General features: G+C 43.0%; 2 protein-coding genes across 3 annotated transcripts in view; one reads left to right on the top strand and one right to left on the bottom strand.

Moving 5' to 3' along the window:
* Positions 1 to 1,757: 1,757 nt before the first annotated feature.
* SPATA6L (spermatogenesis associated 6 like) overlaps positions 1,758 to 24,642 on the top strand; it is a 47,468-nt gene continuing 24,583 nt past the window's right edge. Inside the window, exons 1-5 of one of the 2 annotated variants that reach the window (XM_070431583.1) lie at positions 1,758 to 1,830; positions 2,010 to 2,054; positions 6,177 to 6,314; positions 9,455 to 9,503; positions 9,946 to 9,987. In XM_070431583.1, coding sequence (XP_070287684.1) covers positions 2,016 to 2,054; positions 6,177 to 6,314; positions 9,455 to 9,503; positions 9,946 to 9,987 — 268 coding nt within the window. In that variant the 5' untranslated portion in view covers positions 1,758 to 1,830; positions 2,010 to 2,015. Of the gene's footprint in view, positions 1,831 to 1,943; positions 2,055 to 6,176; positions 6,315 to 9,454; positions 9,504 to 9,945; positions 9,988 to 24,642 lie in introns of those variants that run through there. The other variant, XM_070431584.1, reaches the window with a different exon arrangement.
* PLPP6 (phospholipid phosphatase 6) lies at positions 3,002 to 5,876 on the bottom strand. The gene has a single exon (XM_070431582.1). It carries the CDS (start codon positions 5,835 to 5,837, stop codon positions 4,944 to 4,946), a length of 894 nt encoding a protein of 297 aa, XP_070287683.1. The 5' UTR covers positions 5,838 to 5,876; the 3' UTR covers positions 3,002 to 4,943.

The following is a 24,642-nucleotide window of genomic DNA, read 5'->3' as shown; positions in this document are numbered from 1 at the left end:
CCTATGCTAATCCATACACACAGTGGATGAAATCCTAGATAAAAAGTATTGTGAGGAAAGAAAAGGATCTAGAAATGTTGCTTAGGCAGATGGAGGAGGATGAACAGACACAGAGGAAGAATAACCAAAGAGTTGGAGGGAAACCAGAAGAGTGCTATGTCCTAGAAGCCAAGCAAGAAGAGCCCAGTTTTATCCAGGAGAGTTCAGTGAAGCAAGGAAGAGTCCAGTTAAGTCTAGGAAGAACATAAGATGGGACATAGTGTCTCTAGGATGTCCATGTTACAGGGACAGTGACGTGGCAGGGTACACCTGGATTCAAGTGTGGCTGCTTCCCTTTAGCTGTGTGTCCTTAGACAAGAGGCCATCTGATCTCATCCTACAGATTCTGCATCTATAAAATAGGGATAATAACATCTTCCTCAAAGAGTTATTGTGGGGGTTACATGAATGATGCATATGCGATTTGTCTAGCACTTTCTAGGTTCTCAATAAAGATTGATTCCTCCCATTTTGTCTCTGGCCACTTATTCATTTGTTTGACTCTCACTCTCCTCGATGTCTTAGCTTTGGTGTTGGTGGTGACTCACTGGTAAGGGTCAACACAGGTCTATTCCTCATATATCACTGTACTAGTCTGGGTGCCAACAAGCTGTTATGAGCTGACAAATCAGTGCTCTGGATACTGTAGGGAGCCAACCACCCACTTATGTACCCCTTGATATGTAAACAGAGCACCCAGGATTGGATAAGGACACAAAATACCCTTCTTCAACATACTCAGTTTTTCCCTTCCAGGGAAAGGAACTCCAACTACCAAACGAATACCTAATTTTTGTCTCAAGACATCTTTTTGCACTTGCATTTTGCATTTATATAAATCTCCAATACAAAATATTAATAATAAATGACTCATCACAATTAAATTTTTTAAGAGTCAGCATTGGCCCTACCAGATTTTTCCAATTTGCTAGAAGCAACCACTCCCTTCATTTTTATTTGTTAAAACACAGTGAAGGGGGTGGGGGAGGGAGGAAGGGGAGGAAATGCAATTTTCCCTAATGGTTAATAACCCTTAGCCTGTCTGCCACCACTGACGGTTTTTGCAGTGTAAGCCTGGTTTTGGCGACTACAGTAACTACCCATTGGGAGATAATATAATTCATTGCTTGCATTAGGTTAACTAAATCCCCAAAAGAGAGACTGATAATTTCTATTGTGGCTAAAGCAGGATACCTAACTTTTTAAAAACCTTTTAAAAAATTATCCTTGTATTTCTAAAAAGCACATGTTGAAATTCTTATTGACAGTGTGTGCTTTGCGGACCAAACATGAGGACATAATATTTCATAAACAAGAGAGTACCTTTAGGGACGGGCTACTATGTTAACTGAAACATCTATGTGGGAAAGACATATGGATTGGTTTCCTCCCACACAAACACCCCGACAGGGGCCAGGAACGAATTTGCAACCCAGATAAGTGCCCTTGACCTGGAATCGAACCGACGACATTACGGTGCACGTGCCCACGCTCACCGGCCAGGGCCCCATCCATTTTTAGACGGACACTGTCAACATTTGGTGCAAAGGGAACCAGGGCTCTTAGCATCTCGCCACCCGGCTACCATCTCAGTACCTGGTCGTTCTCCCCCTTCAGCGCACAGTCTGGCAAGCGGACCGTGGGACCGCACTTCCCTAGCGGAGCATTGAAGACGTGTACGCCTGCGCCTTAGACCTCGCTGGCGTTCTAAGGTGGAAGGTTGCGCGTTTGAGTTTCCATGGCAACGCGACGCTTCCGCCTTCTGGAAGCCTTAGCTCCAGCTCCGGCTGTGTGAGACCCGTCCGGGTGGGAGGGGACCTGGGCACTGGGGAACAGATGGGGGTAGGAGGAGGTGGGGGCTGGGGAAGCTGCTGGGGACATTTGCTCCAGGGATTGAACTAAACTAAGAAAGATCGGTCTTAGGCTCAACGCGAAAGGATCTTTTCATTCCGGTCCTTTCGCCCACGCAGGGAACGATGCCTCTGGAAGTGGTGGTGGAGTTGCAGATCCGGGCGGTAAGAAAGATCAATGAACCTCCCTCTCCTTGCGCCCAAGTCATACTCTTTCCCCAGGTTCTGAAATGGTCCCTGGTCATTCTCACCACACCCTCTCATTCACCACACAGACATCATTATCTTTTGGAACAAGCAGTACTCTGTCCCTACGATTTTTCTACACTGGTCTTCCCAGACCTCCTAACCTTTACTTCAGCTCAACCTCTTCCCACTTTCCTCCCCCTTAAAGCCAACTTGTTTCTAGGTTTATCCCGAAATTTCCTGTTCTTTAAAAATAAGGCTGTATTAAGTCCAAGGAGGATTTTCTTTTCTTTTGCAGGATAAAGATTTGGGAAAGGTTTAAAACCCTCTTTTAAATAACCAGGTTAGAATTTTATTTCATAAAGCCTCATTACTTCCTGATAATTTTTCACTTCTAGGAACCAATAAAATATTTCAAAGCTATTTCCCCTATTAGCTCTGGTTTGCTAATTCCAAAGGGGAAATCAATCAACTGTCTTATAATTATCCACTGAATCTTGCATTGAGATACTGTGGCAGGGTGACTCTACTGTTCCTATTTGGGCCAGTCATTCCTCTTATTTCAGTTCCCATTTTCCAATCCTTCCATCTGTAGTAACAGGCTGTCCTGCAGCTTTGCCTCCTAACTGTAGGGGCTTCTCTCCTGGCCATGATTACAAGCAAACATGCCACACAGGTTATGGCCATGGAAAATATGGTTAGTCTCGATACAATTGACAAATGCAGTTTCATTATACACACAACTACAAAATAAAGAGCAGAATTTCCTGGATGTTCCACTTTGACAGCAAATAGAACCAGGCTATATCAGCCGTGCAATATCAATTGCAAGCTCTCAAAATGTGTAGTAGTAAGGTGAAGGAATTCTTGAGAAGGTGAGTGATAAATCAGTCTTCCTCTTCATCAAGGCAAAAATGAAACACTCATTTCATTCAATATTATTGGTTAATTTTATTTTCATTTTTAAAAGGCATTCCTCAGTATACAATTAATTAACAGTGAAATCAGTTTTCTACTCTACAGTACATAGGATCCTCCAAAAACAGGGTGAATTGATCTGTGCTTTAAAGCCAGCAAACTAGGCCCCAGAAACTAAGATAGGGGATTCCAGAACTATATATAGCCAGTAACCAGAAGGTAAGCTTAATTTTGAGCCTCTAATATTCAGGTTTGTGAACACTGTAAGAAATGTCATGCTTCTAAATATCTGGCCTGAATATTGTTACCATTAAAATAAAGGATCCCTGTAAGATTAAATGATAAAGCAAACTACTTACTGCTTCAGTTTGACTCTGCAAGTGAAGAGGTAGTCTGTGTTCAGGATGTTGTGGGAATGAAAATGATTTTATTTGAAAAAGCTACTCTTTTATCTTGAAGAGTAGCTATTCCTCTCTCAGTGTGCCTCCCACACTCAGAAAATTTGTTTCCACCCAATCATAGCCTACTTGTCACAGCCATTCTCCAGATTCCTATGTGCACCTCTACTAGTTTATGACAGATCAAAGGTTATAATCCATTCTATTTATAAATGTCAAAATAACTTGTCAAAGGTTTTTAACTTAAAGGTTCTTAATTTTTAGGTAGAGAGGCATTTAAAGCTTACCCTTTCAGTTTTTCATGGTCAAAGAATAATGAGCAGAGTCTACTCTACATTTGGTGGTCTTTGTTCTTGTGATTTGGGGGAGGCACCATGAATAAACTGCTTTAAATGTAAAGGTCAATGTAAATGTAAATTTAGGAGTTAGTTGTACCTTGTATAGCAGCAGACTCCCCTGATTAATTTCAAATGAAATACTGTTATTTAAAGTGTGCTGTGTACAGGGAAACAGAATTCCATATGAAAAAGTATTAATACACAAGGTATAGATGAAAAAGCTCACACTTTTGCATTGCAAAGAGTCACATTATTTTCCCATTTTATTAACTCAGTGGAGGAGCTTTTTTTTTTTTTTTTTTTATTCAGTAGAGATGACAGGTAGCAGGGCCCCATATCCTACCATACTGGTCCATTGACATACTAGTAGTATGTGGTTAGCTACCCGCAAACTCTCAGTTTCTCTGACCTCCTCAGTAGCTTATCTTTTCTGCGTAAGGCCACTGTTCTATCCTCCCTTTTTTTCTAGAGACTATAGATATGTCCGTCTTTCAGTGTATCTTCTTCAAGTAAGTTCTTGGCTTGTTCTCTGAATGCTAAAAGATAATATTAGAGAATAGTGGGAACTAAATATAAACTTAAAGATCTTTTGAAGAGGTAAAAGAAAGTTATGTACTATAATCTCTCTTCTCACTACCAAGTCCACAAAGATGGAAGAGACAATAAACTAAAAATGCTTACCAAGAAAATCAAGATTAAGAGGAAATCTCCCCAGCTGTGATAACAGATCTTCAGAGAATAAACTAGAAAAAGCTGTCTTAGACTCTTAAATAACTAAGAACTATGATTAGTATGCAGCTTATCTGCCTGTATATTTACAGAATGAAGATCCTTTTTTTTTTTTCAAAGTTCAGTTCACAAGTGATATATTGACATATAGGATCACTACAAAATACAATTTTTCTGATGTCAATTTTGAAAAAACAGCAACATTACAATCACGCCAGCTCGATTTCTTTGCAGTTGTCCTGGAGATACAAACAGTTGTTGAATGTATAACAGTGGGATTTTTTTTTTTCTTTCTGTAATATGGCTGTGATCAGTAATGGCCAGCATGTGGCCTCAGCCTAGCAACCCATCAAGAGGGACACCTAAAATTCCAAAGGAGCCTGAAATGTCCTAAGAGGGACAAGCGGTTTGGCTGCTGGTTTATGTCAGCATGATCGCATGTGGAAACATTTAGATCTCCTGGTGCCATAACGAATAAGACGGTGTCATTGTTGGTTCCACAGTACAAAGAGGACTGGAGCATTGTGCGGTGACAGCCAGCAGTAGTCCACGATGCTATACTGCATGTAGCCCAGGAAAAAGCCAAAAGCCACGTCGGTGACATTGTGTCGCCCCAGCATGACCCTGGAGAGGCCCAAGATGAAGGCCCACAGTACCACCAGCACCCTCAGTGGAATGGCCAGCACCAGGTGGTTCAAGATGAACCGGGACACCAGGGCGGCCCTGGTGGCATGGCCCGAGGGAAAGGAGTACTTGTCCACCGAGAGGGTGACGAACATGTCCATCTGGTTGTGGGCTGGGCGACGCCTGCGGACCAGCCCCTTGAGCAGGGCCACCAGCAGCAGGTCCAACAGCAGAGCGAAGAGCAGGTTCATCAGCACCTCGCGCCCGGCCCAGCTGTCGCTCCTGGACAGGCAGTAGAGGGTGCCCAGCAGCCAGGGGATGCCGTGCCCCGAGATCTCCAGCAGCTTCATAAGGGGCCGCACGCTGCCCCAGGACGAGCTCTCTCCCGCGCACACCCCCAGCTTCTTGGACAGCCACAGGTCGATGGCCAGCAGGGAGCGCAGGGCGATGCCCAGGAAGGACGGGTTCAGGTCGATGCGGTCCTCCTCCGGCAGCGGGGGCGGGGGCGCCTGCGAGGGGACGGCCCCCGCCAGCGGGAAGGAGCCGCGCCGGTGCACCGGGCTCTCGGACACGCGGAGCCGGGCGCAGGTGGGGTCCGCGGCCGCCGCGCGGCTGCCGAGCAGGGACTGGAACTCGAACCTGCTGCCGCCGCCGCCGCCGCCGCCGTGGGCCGGGCTGCTGGGGCTGCTGCTGCTGCTGCTCGAGGCGGAGGCGCCCAGGGCGCGAACCTCCACGTTCCTCCGGGGGCTCGGCATCGCGGCGGGCGGCCCGGACCCCAGGACCCAGACGGCCTCCGGACAGGCTCCCCGGCCCTGCAGCCTCTTCCGCTTCCGCACTGCTATCCCGGAGGGGCGGGGAGAGGAAGGCGCGAGAGGACGATTGTGACACCTGGCGGAGACGTGGGATGAAACTGGAATTCCAATTTGCAGAAGAAGAGGAGTGGGAGGGTGTTGTGGGGGTACCTATCAGGGGGTGCGGTAGTGGGGGGACTTTGACATTGTCTGTGGTTGGTTAGGGAAAATAGAGTCCCGTTTAAAAACAAACCAACCCTATTCACTATTTTTTTTCTTTTTCTTTTCTTTTTTCTTTTTAAGATTTCCTGCCCAGGGGTGTTCCTTCCTGGCAAGCAAGATGTGTACCTTGGGGTTTATCTCCTGAATCAGTACCTGGAGACAAACTGCTTTCCCTCTGTGTTCCCTATTATGATTCAGCAGAGGATGAGATTTCAAAAGGTGATCTTGACTTTCTCACTGCTAAATAGACATTTAAATGTTGCTGTCTGAAGATCATGTAGTGGTTCTCACAACGGACACAGTTCTTATAAAGTTATTTTGTAAATTTCCTTTTAAAACATTGCTAGAAGGCCCCTGAGCACAGGGCAGAACCATTAGTTGGAAGACTTGCTTTTGCAGCCCAGGTCAGAGCCAAGTTCTGTCAACCTAGTGCTAAACACTGTGGTCAATGACGTTTTCTATTCTGGGAACTCCCATGGCATTTTCTAACTGGAGCAGAGAGAGCAGTTTCTGAATGTTCTTGGAGATGTTAGAGGCGGTTGCATTACATTTACAGCAGGGATAATCAATAAACTAGTGGACCTTAGAAACAAACCTTTTTTAACTAAAAAAAATGATGAAAAACTATAACCAAATTAGTTATATCCTGTATCTGAAATCCTATAACAAAACAAAAAGGCTCCTCAGACTTGAGTTTTCTTAGGCCATACTTGGTTTATTTATGATTATGATATAAACTAGAGGCCCGGTGCATGAAATTTGTACAGGGGAGGTGTCCCTCAGCCCGGCCTACACCCTCTCGCAATCTGGGACCCCTCGGGTGATGTCTGACTGCCAGTTTAAGCCCAATCCCTGCAGCCTAACCAGCAGTCGGACATCCCACTCGCAATCCAGGACTGCTGGCTCCTAACTGCTCGCCTGCCTGATCACCCCTAACCTCCTCTGCCTTGGCCCCCCGCTGGGGCAGCTTCATCCAGAAGGATGTCCAGAAGGTTGTTCGGCTGTCCGGTCTAATTAGCATATTATGCTTTTATTATTATAGATAGTCAAAATCATTACCAATCTTTTCCCCACTTTGAAATATTAATTTTATTATTACACAATCACAGTCCTTTGAAGTTTTTGTTTTGGAATTTGGAAATTAATCAGTCTGATTCCTTGAACCTTGATAAATCTGATGATTTTGCCCCAAACAATATCACTGAGGTGGTTCTTTGGGGGAAGAGGATGAGTATGGGAAGGCTCTAGGTAGTCTATCACTTTTAAAGGTATGGATGGTGGTGCCCAGAAAATGACCTGTTTTGACCTGAGAATACGAGAGGAGATGAGGATTGATTGCCTAAAGGGCTAGAGCTGTATGTAATATTTTAATCCATTACAGTATTAATTTAAATAAAGTCTACAAAACTGGTTGGATGATAGAGGAGAGGAACAAATGGATACTACCTTGAAACATACAGTTATAATCCAAAGATGCCTACTTCTACCATTTAAATGTTAGTAGTGGTAAAAAGTGGGTGGTAGAAATCCAGTCTATTCCCCCATCCTTACCCCACCCCCCAAGAATGTCCTTATGTTATCAATTTTAAGTTTGCTTCTATAAAAGATTTTAAAAATCTTTTTTTTGGTAAGAAGCCCAAGGATACAAAGTCATAGAAGCACAGAGTGATAAATTTGTAAATGACTTTGAAGGTCATTTAGTCCAACCTCCTTGACTTGTAGAAGAGGAGGGTGAGCCAGAGTCACATTCTGGAGGCCACTATTGCTCTATTGCAGAGCTGTGCTTATGAGATTACTAGTCAGACATACCATGGAATATTTTTCATCTTATAAATTTTAATTAAATAAATGCTTTATTTTGTTTTTAAAATGCTTTACTTTAAATTTTGAAAATTGCCCTCTTGTGTGAGCTGTTTGGGTTCATACTCCAGCTTTCTTTCAGTTTGCTCCAGCTTTGGCTGTACCTGTTCCATTCTTTTGTTGCAAGTACTTGCGTCTGTTCTATTCTCTAAATGTAAGTACTTGCAGCAAGTAGAGAAAACCTCTTCTCCTTGAACCTTCTGTGTAATTCAGAATTGAATGTGCTAGAGCATTTGGATAAACAAATTACTCCTGAAGACTGCATGAGCCCTTGTGCTTGAACAGTTCATGCTGGTCATTTACTCCTCAGATCATACTTGAGGATATGCTTGGACATAGATGAAGTGAAGGGCTGAAATAGTTTAGGGGAGGAAATCACCCAGATGTCCAAGTCAGTAAATCCAACTCAGTAACACAAAAATTACAGGGGACAGCCTCATTTTTGTAGTTAAAATAGACCTAGTTTTGAATTAAGAGCAGAGTTTAACCATACTTAGGTTTAAACACTATTTCAATCAGAACTTTAAAACCTGAAATTAAACTCTGCTGAAAACTTTTTTTTAAGGTGCACTAGAATTCAAGGAGAGGGACATAGTATGCCTTTTATTTCAGTCCTATCCTAGGCCCTTTTGATCTAAAGGATGAAATATGCAGACTTGGCATTGGCTAGACAGGTATCACAGTTATTTTCTTGTGCTTCGAGGCTTTAACTTACGAGGCTTTCCTTTAACTTACGAGGCTTTCCCTCTCATTATTTTTGGATTTTGTGGGAGTGTAGCTACTAGCACTTAGCTTTCCTTTTGTGATTCACGTAGTTAGAATTTTTATTTATGTGTTGTTGTTTTTTAGCACAACCAATTCCTTGGCCAGGATAAGTCATTCATTCAGTTAACATTTTATGAATATCTGTGGTATGCAGATTGTGTTTTAGGTATTCAAGACTCTTTGAGGTTGATGCCAGATATGCTTTTAGCAACTAACTGTAGGGCTAGGTCAAGTTGATAACATTTTGAGCATGTGGTAGATTCAGCTAACGTAGATTTTCCTGGCACTTGGTATTGTTTTACTAATTCTCATTCATTTATCCTATAGTCATTTGTTGAATTTTTTAAAAAATATATTTTATTGATTTTTTACAGAGAGGAAGGGAGAGAGATAGAGAGTTAGAAACATCGATGAGAGAGAAACATCGATCAGCTGCCTCCTGCACACCTCCTACTGGGGATGTGCCCGCAACCCAGGTACATGCCTTTGATCGGAATCGAACCCGGGACCTTTCAGTCTGCAGGCCGACGCTCTATCCACTGAGCCAAACCGGTTCCGGCATTTGTTGAATTTTTAACCACATACCTGTTAAAGGTATTTCTGCTGAATCCTAAAATATTATATGGCTGTATTTGATATGTGTTAATTATTTGGAAGAATGTAATCTATAATTTCTGTAAGTATACATTAATGAAACTTTGAAAATTTCTTTTCCTCATTTTTTTCTCCTGCAGTTATTTGAAAATGCAATAGATCCTGGAGCTGTAGCAGACATTTTAGAAAGTAGGTACTCCCCAACCCTACCAAAAAAGAGAAAGACTATTACATTGTGTGTCTGTAATTCACAGATATAAAATTCTACTATTTTCTAAGTTGTGATACTTCCCTGTTTGATCTATGTTAATACTCAAGAGAGCCTGTAAAATTTGAATCATGTTTTTTATTTGATTACAAATTCTTTTCTAGATATAGATAAGATATACTAGAAGATACAATTCTACTTGTTTATTTTTTATTTTATTTATTTAAAAAAATAAATAACAATATATTTAATTCCCATTAATTCCACTGTTGAGAATTCAAAACTGGTTAATTGCCCCTAACCATGGTGCTGTTTAAATTAAATGGGAATTAAGTGGACTGTTATAGCAGTTTTAAACCTAGCAATTAATGAAAAATTCTGGCAATTTTCTAAAGTATTAAAATCTAATTTTTTCTTTTTTAGGTATTTTAACCAGGTTTGAATTAATACAGCTAGTGCCTCCAGGTAATGTGCCAGTAAATGCATTTCTAAATTAGGTTTTTTTAAATTTAAAAGGATTTTGGCATGACAAAATGAGGACTGGTATTTAAAAGTTGTCCCTTATATAATACTCACTATTTCTCACCTCCCACCTCCTCATCAGTCAGTTTCATTTTGTCCTCTTTCAGAAGAGTAACTTTATGGGTTTGGTGGTTTTATGACTTTCCATATTTTTATAACTTTAATTAGTATAAAACTAGTAGTCCTGCGCACGAATCCATGTGCCAGTAGCTCACTGCTGCCCTCCTGTATCTCTCCGCCTGCTGCCCCACCCTCCTGTAACTCCCCCCTCCCCCCGCCCTTCCTCCCCCTTCCCCCCCACCCTCCCCTCATAACTTGTTGTCCTGCCCCGTCCTGTAGCTCTCCGCCGCCCGCTTGTAGGTCGCTGCCCCACCCTCCTGCTGATCCGTGATCCGGTCGTTACTCGGTCGGTCATTACATAACGACCATTTGCATATTACACCTTTATTATATAGGATACTTTTTTCCATCCTGGCTCAGCTTCTTTCAAGTTTTTGCCTTTGACTATGTTTTAATTTTGGTGTGTGAGTGTGTATGTACGTAAAGCCCAAAGCCATCTTCTCTACTAGTTGCTACCACAGGGTTGGCAAATCCAGCTGCACTGTTTCGTGTGACTCATGAGCTAAATCTCTACACTTTTAAAATTGAGATTTTATTCATATACTATAAAATTTACCATTTTAAATACAATTCAGTTGTTTTAGTATGCTTACAAGGAAGTGCAAGCTAGTGATCACTATCTAATTCCAGAAATTTTTATTACCTGGAAACAGACCCCATACTCATTAGCAGTCACTCATTATTCCTTCCTTCCCATAGCTCCTGGCCACCATTAATATACGTTCTGTCTCTGTCACTTTGCCTGTTCTGGATATTTCATGTGGTAAATGGAATCAGGCAACATATGGTCTTTTATGTCTGGCTTCTTTCAGTTAGCATGCTTCAAAGTTTATCCATGCTATAACATATATCAGTAATTCATTCCTTTTTATGGTAGAATAATATTCTTTTATATGGATACTAGAGGCCAGTTGCAGGAAGATTCCTGCAAGAATAGGGCTTCCTCGGACCTATTCCTGCAAGAATAGGGCTTCCTGAGACCGGAGCGAAGCCCACCGAGGCAGACTTTGCTTCGCCCTCGGCTCCCTCCCTTCTCCGCTGCCTTGCTCCCTTCCTTTTCCACTGCCTCGCTCCCTCCCGTGTCCACTGCCTCAGCTCTGCTCCCATCTCTGCTATCTCCGATCCGTTCCCTTCTCCGCCGCTTGGCTCCCTTCTGCACTGTCTTCAGTCTTCGCTGGGCATCTGTGTATGCAAATTAACCGCCATCTTTGTTGGGTTAATTTGCATACTCTTTTGATTGGCTGGTGGGTGTAGCGAAGGTATGGTCAATTATCATCTTTGTCTTTTATTAGTGTAGATATCACATATACAATTCTATTCTTTTATATGGATAAGTTTACTTACCCATTCATTAGTTGATGGACACTGGGTTGTTCCTACATTTTGAATATTATAAATAATACTGCTATCAGCATTCATTAACAAGTTGTTGGGTGAGTACATGTTTTCAGGTCACTTGGTTATACACCTAGGAGTGGAATTATTGGGTAGCTTCGTGCTTAACTTTTTAAGGAACTGCCAAACTATCTTCAGTTGTTACATTTTTAAATGGTTGGAAAGAAATTAAAAAGTACAAATATTTAGTGATGTGAAAATTTTAAAATTCAAATTTCATTGTTCATAAAGTTTTATTGGAACACATCCATGTTCATTTGTTTAAGTGTTGTTCAATGGCTGCTTTCACACTGCAGTGAGAGTTGAATAGTTATGACCATACTTAAAGCCTAAAATTTTTATTGTTCTGCGCCCCCCCCCCCCAAAAAAACCCACAAAAATAAAATAAAATAAAATCTTTATTGTCTAGACCTTTACAGAAAACATTTGTGACCTCTGTACTAGAATCATGGGGCTTTAGGGGGAAACGTTCTATGATGCCTTTGCTTTGTGGTATGTCTTGAATGCCTGGTGACCCGAGCTAGTGAGAGAGTAGGAACTGCCATCTGGTGGCATCAGTTCTCATACATAGTCTCTCAATGTGGCTAATTATCTGGTGATTTTTTAGAGTCCTGTGTGTGTGTGTGTGTGTGAGAGAGAGAGAGAGAGAATATGAATATACCTAAACATTTCTAATTCTCTCCTGATCTTTGCTATTATACATTTTTGCCTTTCCCCTTCCCCCAAATGAAAGAATCTTCATAGATTTACCTTTTCATAAAAAGCATCCCCAAATGATGAGAAAACCTAGTTCTACATCGTTATTTTAAATAGCTATAAAAAGCTTCATTAATTTACTTATGTGCTTTTATAGGTCTATAAACAGTATGTAGATAACATTTTGGGTTTTGTTATTTCATTCTGCATTGTTTACTTGCTTGTAGTTTACTTGTTTGTCATTTTCAATAGCTATATATTTTTCTGTAGTCATAATTGTCCTTAAATTGGTATTGTTGAGCATTTAGTTTTCTTTGCCTTTTACATCTTTATAAAAATTATTTTTCCTCTTGGTATATTTGCAAAGAACAGAATTACTAGACTGAACCATGTCTTGTAACCTGGGAGTAAACCAATCACCAGCAAGTTTCCACTACTTCACTGGCAGATGCCTCAGCTAAAGCAGAGGTAGCTGTGGAGGCTTTTATGAGAATCATAGGCCTGCCTACTGTTGCTGTCCCTGGAGCAGGTCGAAGCCCCCAGTGGAGTGGATCCAGGAGTCTGTAGTTCTTTCTTCTGCCTCTTGGTTCATTGTATGAAAATAGACAAGAACCCCTCTCTCCATGGATCTAGGGATAGACACTCTTGCTAATGTCATTTACTTTCTTAGGTAGGCATGACAGGGGGAAGACCAGAGATGTCTCCTACCTTCGTTTCAGAAATTCTCACTGAACGTTTTTCAGCCTAAAAGTGACAGGCCAAAATCAGGGCATTGAGGTGTGTTCTTTCCCCCCATAAGATTTTTTTCTTATTTGACCTAATTTTATGTTGAGACATAAATCTGCTAACTGACAAGTTTTATTTTAGTGTGCTAGGCCCATTTTAGTCTTATTCAATTTTACATGAATTGAAAAATTACCCAGTACCTAATATTCTCACTATAAAACATTTAATTAACACAAATTCTATGTAATAAAAGATGAATATGCAAATTGACTGAACGGTGGAATGAGCGAGCGGTCGCTATGACGTGCACTGACCACCAGGGGGAAGATGTTCAATGCAGGAGCTGCCCCCTGGTGGTCAGTGCACTCCCACAGGGGGAGCACCGCTCAGCCAGAAGCCGGGCTCACGGCTGGTGAGCGCAGTGGCTGACTGCCGGCTTAGGCCCTCTCCCTGGAGGGAGCAGGCCTATGCTGTCAGTTGGACATCCCCCGAGGGTTCCCAGACTGCAAGAGGGCACAAGCCGGGCTGAAGGGACCCCCCCCTCCCCCAGTGCAAGGATTTTGTGCACCAGGCCTCTAGTTTTGTAAAATAAAAAGCTAAAGCCACAGCCATCAACAACCCCTGAAAATAATTACTATTGACAATTTGTTGTGTATCTTTTTAGACCTTCAAAATATATTTAGCATATATAATGCATTTAGTATATTCAAACAACCCTAAAATAATACATATATACACATATGTATCTCCAGTATTTATGATATGTATATTTAGTATTACATTTTGGTTAAATATATATATTCTGCAACTTGCTTTTTTTTTTTAAAATATATTTTTATTGATTTCAGAGGGGAAGGGTGAGGGAGCAAGAGACAGAAACATCAATGATGAGAGAGAATCATTGATCGGCTGTCTCCTGCATGCCTTGCACTGGGGACCAAGCCTGCAACCCAAGCATGTGCCCTTGACCAGAATCGAACCCGGAACCCTTCAGTCTGCAGGCCGATGCTCTATCCACTGAGCCAAACCAGCTAAGGCTGCAACTTGCTTTTTTTTTTTTTTTTTTAAATCTTTATTGTTCAGATTATTACATTTGTTCCTCTTTTTTCCCCCCATAACTCCCCTCCTTCCAGCTCCCACCCCACCCTCCACCCTCACTCCCCACCCACTGAGTTCATCCATAGGTGCATGATTTTTGTCCAGTCTCTTCCCGAATCTCCCATTCCCCTTTCCCCCCCAAGAATAGTCAGTCCATTCCCTTTCTATGTCCCTGATTCATTATAGTCACCAGTTCATTCTGTACATCAGGTTATTTATTCACTTGATTCTTAGATTCATTTGTTGATAGATGCATATTTGTTGTTCATAATTTGTATCTTTACCTTTTTCTTCTTCCTCTTCTTAAAGGATACCTTTCAGCATTTCATATAATACTGGTTTGGCGGTGATGAACTCCTTTAGTTTTTCCTTATCTGTGAAGCTCTTTATCTGACCTTCAATTCTGAATGATAGCTTTGCTGGATAAAGTAATCTTGGTTGTAGGTTCTTGGTATTCATCACTTTGAATATTTCTTGCCATTCCCTTCTGGCCTGCAAAGTTTCTGTTGAGAAATCAGCTGACAGTCGTATGGGTATTCCCTTGTAGGTAATTGAGCCTCTTTCTCTTGCTGCTTTTAAGATTTTCTCTTTGTCTTTTGCTCTTGGCATTTTAATGATGATGTGTCTTGGTGTGGTCCTCTTTGGATTCCTTTTGTTTGGGGTTCTCTTCGCTTCTTGGACCTGTAAGTCCATTTCTTTCACTAGGTGGGGGAAGTTTTCTGCCATTATTTCTTGAAATAGGTTTTCAATATCTTGCTGTCTCTCATCTTCTGGGACTCCAATGACTCTGATATTAGTCCGCTTAAAGCTGTCCCAGAGGCTCCTTACGCTGTCTTCACACTTTTGGATTCTTTTTTCATTATGCTTTTCCAATTGGGTGTTTTTTGTCGAATCTTTGGTTTGATTCTTGCACTCCTCTGGTCTGCTATTGGGTATAATATTCTTTATTTCAGTCCGTGTATGCTTACTTTCTAATTTCTTTATCGTAGCATCAAGGGTCTCATTAGTTTTCGTGAGGCTCTGCACAAATTTATGGCAAGCCCTCAAAATTGCGATTCTTAGCTCCATATCCTCCATTTCTGTCATGTTTTTTTGTCTCCGCATCTTTTATGCTTTCTTGGTGCACCTGCTTGTGGTCTCTGTGCGCAGTCTTGTTCTAGCGAAGCCTTAATTGTTGTAGTTAACACTAGAGGGATTTGACCATCAGGCCGACTGGCTGTGGAAATCAGCTGTGGGAAAACTTCAGTCCTCAGGGGAGGTGCTAGTCCAGCCCTTGCCTGAGGCGGTCGGCAAATGGTTGTGCGCAGGGTTTGGGCGGGGCGGGCTCAACAGGGCGGGGGGGAGGGAGCAGCTATGGCCGCTCTCAGTCCGTCCCCAGGGGCTCTGCCTCTCTGTCCCAGCAATCGCTGCAAACCTCGGAGGGGCCGTAGCCAGACAGTCCCGTTTCTCCCGTTTGAGTCTGGGTCCCTAGAGACTCGCCCGGATCTGTAGCCCAGAGTCTGAGATTCGCTCCTAATTGAAAACGACAATCGTGCCCTCAGCCGCCAGCCCGCTTTGGGCGCGCACACTCACCACCGCACCGCCGTACCTTTAAATTTTCCACACTGCGCCTCCGCTGAGCGTCGGAATGCTGTTGTTCTTGCTTCTAGTTGAAGAGACTCTCCTCAGCCAGCCTTCCCGTGGTTCTGGTTGATGTCCGCTCCGACTTTTAGTTGTATTTTTGAAGTGGTTGTCCACGGCGGCAGTCTCTGGTGTTTTACCTATGCCGCCATCTTCGATTCTCCTCGCTTTTTTTTTTTTTTTTAAATTAACTAAGATGTCTTTATTTTTTGTGTGTGATTAATCACTATGCTTTAATTATGTTCAATTTGTAACAATGAAATTGGGGGTCACCACAAAATGAGGAACTGTATTAAAGGGTTGCAGCATTAGGAAGGTTGAGACCACTGGTCTAAGGTTAATTTCTACCTCAATTGCTGGCCCCTACCCAGCCTTGCCTTGGTCCGGGCTTGGGCAGGAGGCAAACAACTGATGTGTTTCTCTCACATCGATTATTTCTTTCTTTACCTCCCTCCCCCACTCTCTCTAAACATCAATGGGAAAATATCCTCGGGTGAGGATTAAAAAAACAAAGGTGGGTAACCTGGTCAGAAGGTCAAATCTTCGAAGTGCATGCAAGCTGCTCCTCCCAGGACGTCCGGGCTGAATGTTCCAGAGCATCTCCAGGAAGGCCTGGTGGGGATGGTGCCTCCACAATCTGGAAGGTGTTCTGGACTCTGCCAAACAGGAGGAAGTCTCTCTTCTCCAGACAGATGAACCCGAAGTGGTTCTCATCGAACAGGATGAAGACTTCAGGGGAGCACCTGGGGTAAGATAAGCCATATGGGGTAACATTGTGCACGCCATAGAAACACATCCTGCAGGTTCGGGGGTAGTTCTGGTCACTTGAGTACACGCCCACAGGCAGAACAAACGGAACAGGCTGCTCCTCCGAAGCTGCAGCCCCGGACTCCCCGACGCTGGGCTGGGCAGGGCTCTGCCAGCCATGGCCCTGGCTTTCCTCAGTCCCGTCTTCTTGCTGCTGCTGCTGCTCCTGGATCACCTGCTGGTCAATCTCCTGGACCACGCGGGAGAGCTCGTTGAAGTTGCGGAAGAACTCGCCATCTGGCAGCTGGATGCGGCGCATGAGGTGGATCTCTAACGTCCCCATGTTGTCTCCCGTGATCTTCGTGACCCTGGCATACTTCCCATGGAAGCTGAGCATGGCAATCGTTAGGCCTAAGCGATCGTATCTGCCTTGGAAGAGGCCTGGCCTGATGAGGTCGTCCGGGTGGCTCGGTGGGAGGTAGACGCGGTGGTAGGTCAGCCAGTCATATGGCTGTGTGTCCTCAAACACCAGCAGAACCCGTTCTCCCCTAAGCTGCGTTGGTGAATCCGTTCGGTGGTCTCTCTCGATCCACTCAATGCTGAACCTGTCCTTCCGAATCTGCATGTGGCGGCTGTGGGAAAAGCTGTAGAAGTCGTCCATGTACTCCACCTTGGCTGATTTCCTCTCCGTCAGGCGAATTCTAAGCGAGGGCTCGAATTGCATTGGGCCATCCACATGGGTGTTAAGGGAAGGCATGCACGTCGAACCAGTAATGCATAAGCCATCCACCACTACATTCAGCAGTCTTCTATAGTCATGATCTAGCTGCCACGAACCCAAAATGTTTCTGTTCCACCCATGGGTGGAACAGCTTCGCATAGACTTCTTGATAAGACATAACGATCGTCTCCAGGTTCTGCAAGGTTTCAGGAACGCCAAACTCCTCCCGGCTGCGCTGTCTCCAGATGCTGTCGGTGTGCAGGATGTGGTGGAATTTTTTGCAGGCCTGGGCCAGGCTGGGCAGGTCGGTACGAGGAAGCAAGGCGAAGATCTCCACCAGCATCTTCTCTGGCAGGTCCTGCAGTGAGCAGTGCGGGGGCGACATGGGGCTCTCGATTCCTCCACTCCCCGCACAGCACAGCGCTGCCTTGTCCACCTCAACGTGCTTTTCTGCCAGGGCCGGCTTGCCATTGGCCGCTGCCGTCTAGCTGGGACCTGGCACTCCTGAAGACACCGACATCCCAGTGAAGAGCCCACGCCGCAGAGGCAAGCGCAATCCTCCATGCCTCCACACTTAACAGCTACCACAGTGTGGGCCGCCGCCCCTCCGCCGCCCCCCCTAAGCTGGCTGGGTCCGCCCTAGAGTCCAGCCACGCCCCCTCAGAGAGGAGCCAATTGTAGGACTTTAAACCCATACCCATTAACAGTTGCCTCCCTTTCCCAGTGCCCCTCCCTGTCCTCCCGCCCTAGCCCCTGGTAGTCACTAATATGCTTTCTGTAGGGAGATGCCTCCAGGGATATGCCTATGTGGAGGGGTCCGGGGGGACATTTCACAGAAATGCAGTCCAAAGAAACACAATGGTGGTACATCTACACAATGGAATACTACGCTGTGGTAAAAAAGAGGGAACTCTTGCCATTTGCAACAGCATGGATGGAACTGGAGAGCATTATGCTAAGTGAAATTAGCTAGTCAGAGAAAGATAAATACCACATGATCTCACTCATTTGTGGAATATAGAGAACAACATAGACTGATGAACAGGGACAGATCCAAAGACAGAGAAACAGCGATCAGACTATCAATCCCCAGAGGGAAAGTAGGGGAGGGTGGGGGTAAGGGGAAGAGATCAATCAAAGGACTTGTATGCATGCATATAAGCCAAACCAGTGGACATGGACAACAGGGGGATGAGAACATGGGGGGGGGGGGAGGTTAGGGGTTATTGGGGGGGTTGAGGACACATTTGTAATACCTTAACCAATAAAGAAATTAAAGATTAAAAAATAAAATAAAATAAATAATATTCATGAGAATGTTTAAAAATCGGACCCCTCGGTACATTGCTGGTGGAAATGTAAAATAGCAGGGCCACGTTGGAAAACGAGAATCACCCGATGGCCCAGAAGTACCACTTCTAGGTACATACCCAAAAGAAATGGAAACATGTTCACACACACAAAAAACTTGTACACAATGTTCACAGCGGCGTTATTCATAAAAGCCTCAAACCAGAAACAACCGAAATACTCATCAATTGATGAATGGGTAAACAAAATGTGGTATACCCATACACTAGAATATAGCATACATAAAACTTTAAAATGTTATGCTAAGTGAAAAAAATCCAGCCCTAACCGGTTTGGCTCAGTGGATAGAGCGTCGGCCTGCGGACTGAAAGGTTCCAGGTTCGATTCCGGTCAAGGGCATGTACCTTGGTTGCAGACACATCCCCAGCAGGAGGTGTGCAGGAGGCAGCTGATCGATGTTTCTCTCTCATCGATGTTTCTAACTCTCTATCCCTCTCCTTTCCTCTCTGTAAAAAAATCAATAAAATATATTTTTAAAAAATCCAGTCACAACTGAGATGTCTTTAAATAGAAACACACATAAAACAAGATGATGTACTAACTGATGAATGGGCAAGCTATGACCAGAGGCTGGAAGGAGACTAGCTCTGCCTTTTGGCCAACAATAATGTTTTAGTGCTTGCTAGTACGTAGGGTGTTTCTGCTATATTATAGAATATGAAGTGAATTTACTATAAGCATATAATATCTGTCCTTTTAATCAGAAAGTAATTTGTCTTTAGAATGCAATGAAAAATCTATACTTGCAGATAATAAAATTAATGGATGATGCAATAGAAATATGAGGAAGTTGAGACTCAGCTACATAAGAAGAAGCCAGTTTGCTTAAGAAAGTGACTCCTTAAAACTGGGTCTTTTTTAAACTTACTTTATCCTAATTGGTTTGGCTCTGAAATGAATTTCAGACATTGAGAATTATCCTAAGGCTAATATGCAAATTGGCCCCTCTACCTGGAGTTTGACCAGGGGGGGGAGCCAGCCGGCCAACCTCTCTCATCTCCTCCCCCTGGCCCATCGAGATGGCCCCAATCAGGGTGGGCAGGCTGGACCCCTTACGTGCATAAATTTGTACACTTGGCCTCTAGTCATGCTTATAATAATTAGTCTCCTTGGTACCTCAAAAGTTGTAAACGCATGTTCACAGCCAGTAACCGCCAAGAAGATGATCTCCCTAAGATTAGAACATCAGAAAAAGAGCAAGGAGAATGACTGACTTAAAAATGTGAACCTGACAGCATTACCTGTGAATACCCCACAGAGACTCAGCAAAAAAATAATGGAGGACTCCAAATCAGTAGCACGAATAATGCCAATGCCTTACATATTGACCACATCTCTCTGTGTGGCTGATAATCTGATCAGAAGGAGGGGAATTGTTAAAAACAAGACAACAGGCCCAAAATGAAGTTGCTTATGCTAAGTCCCACATCACCAAAGCCAAGACTTCACCAGAAATGTACTCTTAAACCAGTCAATCAGAAATCACCTGATCAGCACTAGATAGACCCCCACCACCCCCTAGACTAGAGGAAAGTAACTTTGCCACCAGCAACCTACTTCTCTGCTTACTATAACTTTCTTTCCCCAGTCTCTTCTGGCTATAAAAATGTTTCATTTTGTACAGCTTCTCAGAACTCCTTTTTATCTACTAGATTGCATGCTGCCTGATTTAAATTGATCTTTGTTCAAATATGCACTTAACATTTTCAGTATGTCTCAATTTATCTTGCAAAACAACCTAGACTTAGGCAGTGAGAATAAACAAGGGATATATCCGACATTTCTCCTATTCATGTGATTCCCACAAAATAAGTCCTTGGCTCTTCCTATCTGCCATATGCAAAAATCAATCCATGCACAGAATTGATACAACAAACCTAAAAGAAATAAAATTATCAGAAAGATTATTGAACTCCTCCTCCCAAACCTGAAAGACACAGACAGGGAACATGCCATGTGTGACTAATGAAGCCTTATTTAATGAATCCATAAGGTCCCCAGCCTTCATTATCCTTTTTTTTTTTTTTTTTAACCTCTTCAAGGAACTGCCAATTTATTTTTGAGTCCTCAAAACAATGAATGCTTTCTTCTCCATTCCTTCCCTACTTGCCTTTAGCTATTCTTCAGGTTGAAAGGAGAGGGGAAAGGTCTCCTTAGCAATTTTCATCTATTTTGCTTTCACTTGGTTCCTCCTTTGGTTTCTCTTTAGAGAAACCTTCCAATGAGTAAATGCACATATGGATTCCAGGTGCAGAAATCCCAGATTCAAGTAGCACCTCTCCCCGAGTTTCTTCCCTTTTAAGTAATAATATCATCCTCAGCAGTTTTTAATAAGATTATTTAACCGCTCTGCCAGTTACTTTTCCCAGTTCTCTCCTCTTAGCCCTTTAGTAACTCTTTGGAGACAAATACAGACAATAACTTGGGGGGGTGGGAGCTATTTTTAGAATTGTCTGTGGTCTGGTTGAATATACCAGACATCACACTTTGTTTATTACGCCAACTTAATTAGTTGAAACATCTTGATAATTTTCTATTGAATTTAGAAACCATGGATCGTATTTACTTTTATTTTAAAGTCACTTGCCTTTACACAATCATGACTTTATTAATGTAATCTTTTTTTTAATATGTATATATTTTATTGATTTTTTACAGAGAGGAAGGGAGAGAGATAGAGAGTTTGAAACATCGATGAGAGAGAAACATCGATCAGCTGCCTCTTGCACATCCCCTCCTGGGGTTGTGCCCGCAACCAAGGTACATGCCCTTGACCGGAATCGAACCTGGGACCCTTCAGTCCGCAGGCCGACGCTCTATCCACTGAGCCAAACCAGTTAGGGCTATTAATGTAATCTTTATCTGGAGAGAATAATTTCAAAACTTGAAATCTCCCATGGTTGTATGCAAAAACTTTTTTTGGCAGGGGAGAGGGGCAGTATCTATTTTATATTTCCCCTATAAAACAAAAGATATTAGCAATAAGAAAAACTATTTAGCACTAAATGATAATCCATGATTAGACAGTCACATGACATGTGAACAAAATTTTAAAGCTGACAGAAAAGTGATTGGTATGTAAAAGGTAATAGATATACCCTTCTTTAATCTAAAGTATTTCAACAAGGAGCTGTTTAGCTTAATATAGAAAGGAATATAAGACTGTCATCCTAATGCTTTGAATTTAGGGAATGTATTTCAAAATATTCAAGTTTCATTCATTCTTATGTTATTAAAAGAATCACAACTTAATAAAAATATGTTGACTAGAGTCATTTCATTAACAGTTGGGAAGCATGGGTTTTAAAACTGGTTTGTTTGTTCTTTGTAATATCTTTGATCTTATAAAAATATTTTAAAAATATTCTGAGTAAAGATTATCTAGATTCCTTAGGCTAACTCTTCCATTTTGGGCTATGCATTATGTTGAAGGGGATATGATACAGAACCCACACAGTAGCGAATGAGACTGTGAAAGCACCAGTTAACGACGACTTGCCAATTTGCTCCTTTATGTTTTAGAATAAGTCCTCTCTTTGACTTGCATAGTATTCTTCTAGCAAAAAAAGAGAAAGTAAGTAAATGGAAATATTGAAAGAATAAGTCTTTTGACAGACCCGTTTGAAAAAACAAAAAACAGTCCCTCACAAGTACCTTTCATTAAAATACAAATAAGAAATAATAATTATGAGAAAATATTCAAAAATTGTTTCACTCGTATTCTACCTAATAAAAGATAAAAAGGGTAATTGACCATACCTTCATTACGCTTCCCATTGGCTAATCAGGGAGATATGCAAATTAACCGCCAACAAAGATGGTGGCTAATTTGCATACTTCAGGCAGGGCGGGACAGCGCCAGATGCCATCCGGACCCCCGTGTGCGGCCCTGGGCGGCCGGGCTTAGGCGGCGCGATCACGTCACCTAAGCCCCGCCCCCAGTCGGGACGCTCGTGTGCCACCTAAGTCCCACACTGTTTAAGCCCCACCACCAGCCGGGACCCCCGTGTGCCGCCTAAGCCCCGCTGCCACCTGGGACCCCATGGCGATCCCAGAGCAGGAAAGTTCCCCACAGGCAGCACCCAGCAGGGCCTGCCCCTGGTCTCTGCAGTGATCCAGTGATCTATGAGCAGGAAAGTGCAGTCTGCAGGCAGCACCCCACCCTGGCCACAGCTCAAGGGAGAGAAAAAACACGCAGTGGAGGCCAGGAGCCTGAGAGATCAACCCAGAGGGGCACCTGCTCCAAGCCTCCACAGTGTGCACGAATTTCGTGTATCAGACCTCTAGTAAATATATAAAAGCAATTAGACCACAACTTTAATGCTGAAAATAAATACAGTGAATTAGATATCTGACTTCATTGGGGCAACAGATGCTTGACTAATTCAAGATATCAACAAGAATGTGTAAACAATAGGCTATAAAGTCACCCCATGATGTGTCAGAGCTTGGAATTTGTAAAAGATGCAGTTCACTGAATTGCTAGCTTAATTGTGCGAACTGCTGTTGCTATTAAAAGTTGATTTTTAAAACTTTATTTGATTTCTCTACCGCATCAACACCCACAGCTTAAAGTCTCCTAATTATAGTTATAAATTTAAAAACACTATACACGGAAAATCTCAGAATTCTAATAATGAAATATGAAATTGAAGGGGCATCTTTAAATTATCTATATATCCTATCTAATAATAGACAAATAGGGTAATTAACCATACCTCCGCTACGCTTCCCATGGGCTAATCAGCACAATATGCAAATTAATCGCCAACAAGATGGTGGTAAATTTGCATACTGAAGGCGGGCAGTAGCGCTCGAGGCTGTCCGCGGTCCTGGGACCGGGATCTGTGACCTGGCAGGCGGGGAGGCAGCGCTTGAGGCTGTCCGTGGTCCCGGGACCCGGATCCGTGACCCTGCCGGGTGGGGCGGCAGCACGCGAGACTGCCCACAGTCCCGGGACACAGATCCGTTGTTGGGGTCCCGCCCCGGCAGGTCCAGGGGCTCCCCAAGGTGTGGACGGAGTTGGTGAAGAATGAAGGACACAGAGGCAGCGTTTAGGTGATCATCATAGCCAGGTTCCTCTAACCAGGATCTCCAGCCAAGTTCTGTAGCCAGGTTCTCTTGCCATGTTCTCTCGCTAGGTTCTCCAGCCAGGTTCTGTCCAGGTTCTCTAGCCATGTTCTCTCACTAGGTTCTCCAGCCAGGTTCTGTCTGCAACTTGCTTTTTAAAATTTAATATATTTTAGACTGCCATATGTTTTTCACATGACCAGAAATCCATCTGTGGGAAGGTTGCAAGAATTGTTTAAAACTATGATGACTGGAGAATATTGAAGCTGGGTATATGCATACTGTTATAACTCAAAAGTTAATCAGTTGGGTATATGCATACTGTTATAACTCAAAAGTTAATCAGATACAAAATGGAGGCTTTATTATATACTTGTTTTCCTTTTGTCTACATTCCCTCAATTTCAGAGTGCAATTAAATTTGAATTGCTCAAAATAACAATTTTACCCAGTTTCAGATGTATTGCAGACTGATCCATTACTTTGTCCAACATGTTTACTGAGGGTATATATGCCCTACACTGTGCCACTTCCTGGTATCACGCAGGCGGCACCAGTCACAGAGTGGCAGTGATAAACCCTCTTGATCTGCTAGTCCCTGATGCGAGATAATTATGTGAAAATGATTTGCTTGAAGTCTCGCGTGGACCGCACCACGTGGTCACATGGGCCACATTTGGTTTACAGGGACCAGTTCTTCATTGGCTGACTGGTTACCTTTTCATTTTGCTGTATATATTACTTTACTGTTTTATACTTTTTCATGTTGTTTTCAAACAGACTTATTATAGTCAGAAGACAGATTATGATAATTAAACTAATGATACAGGTACCTCAGATGTGTATACAGCTTTGCTGCAAAGGAAAGAAGAGGTCCAATGATTTGGCTTAGGAGCAATAGACTCCTCCCTGGTTCTTCAGTTTACAAAGATGGGAAAAAGTGAATGAACACAGGGGGGCAGCATAATCCTGGTTGACAGTGAGCTTGGTGCTTTAATTGACTCAAAGCCTCTACTTTGGAATGTGTCATATAT

This window comes from Myotis yumanensis, unplaced genomic scaffold (assembly GCF_028538775.1).
Source record: "Myotis yumanensis isolate MYYU_CA2020_CCGP unplaced genomic scaffold, mMyoYum1.0.hap1 SCAF_12, whole genome shotgun sequence".
Classification (NCBI taxonomy): domain Eukaryota; kingdom Metazoa; phylum Chordata; class Mammalia; order Chiroptera; family Vespertilionidae; genus Myotis; species Myotis yumanensis.
This window is presented reverse-complemented; position numbering and strand designations above follow the sequence as displayed.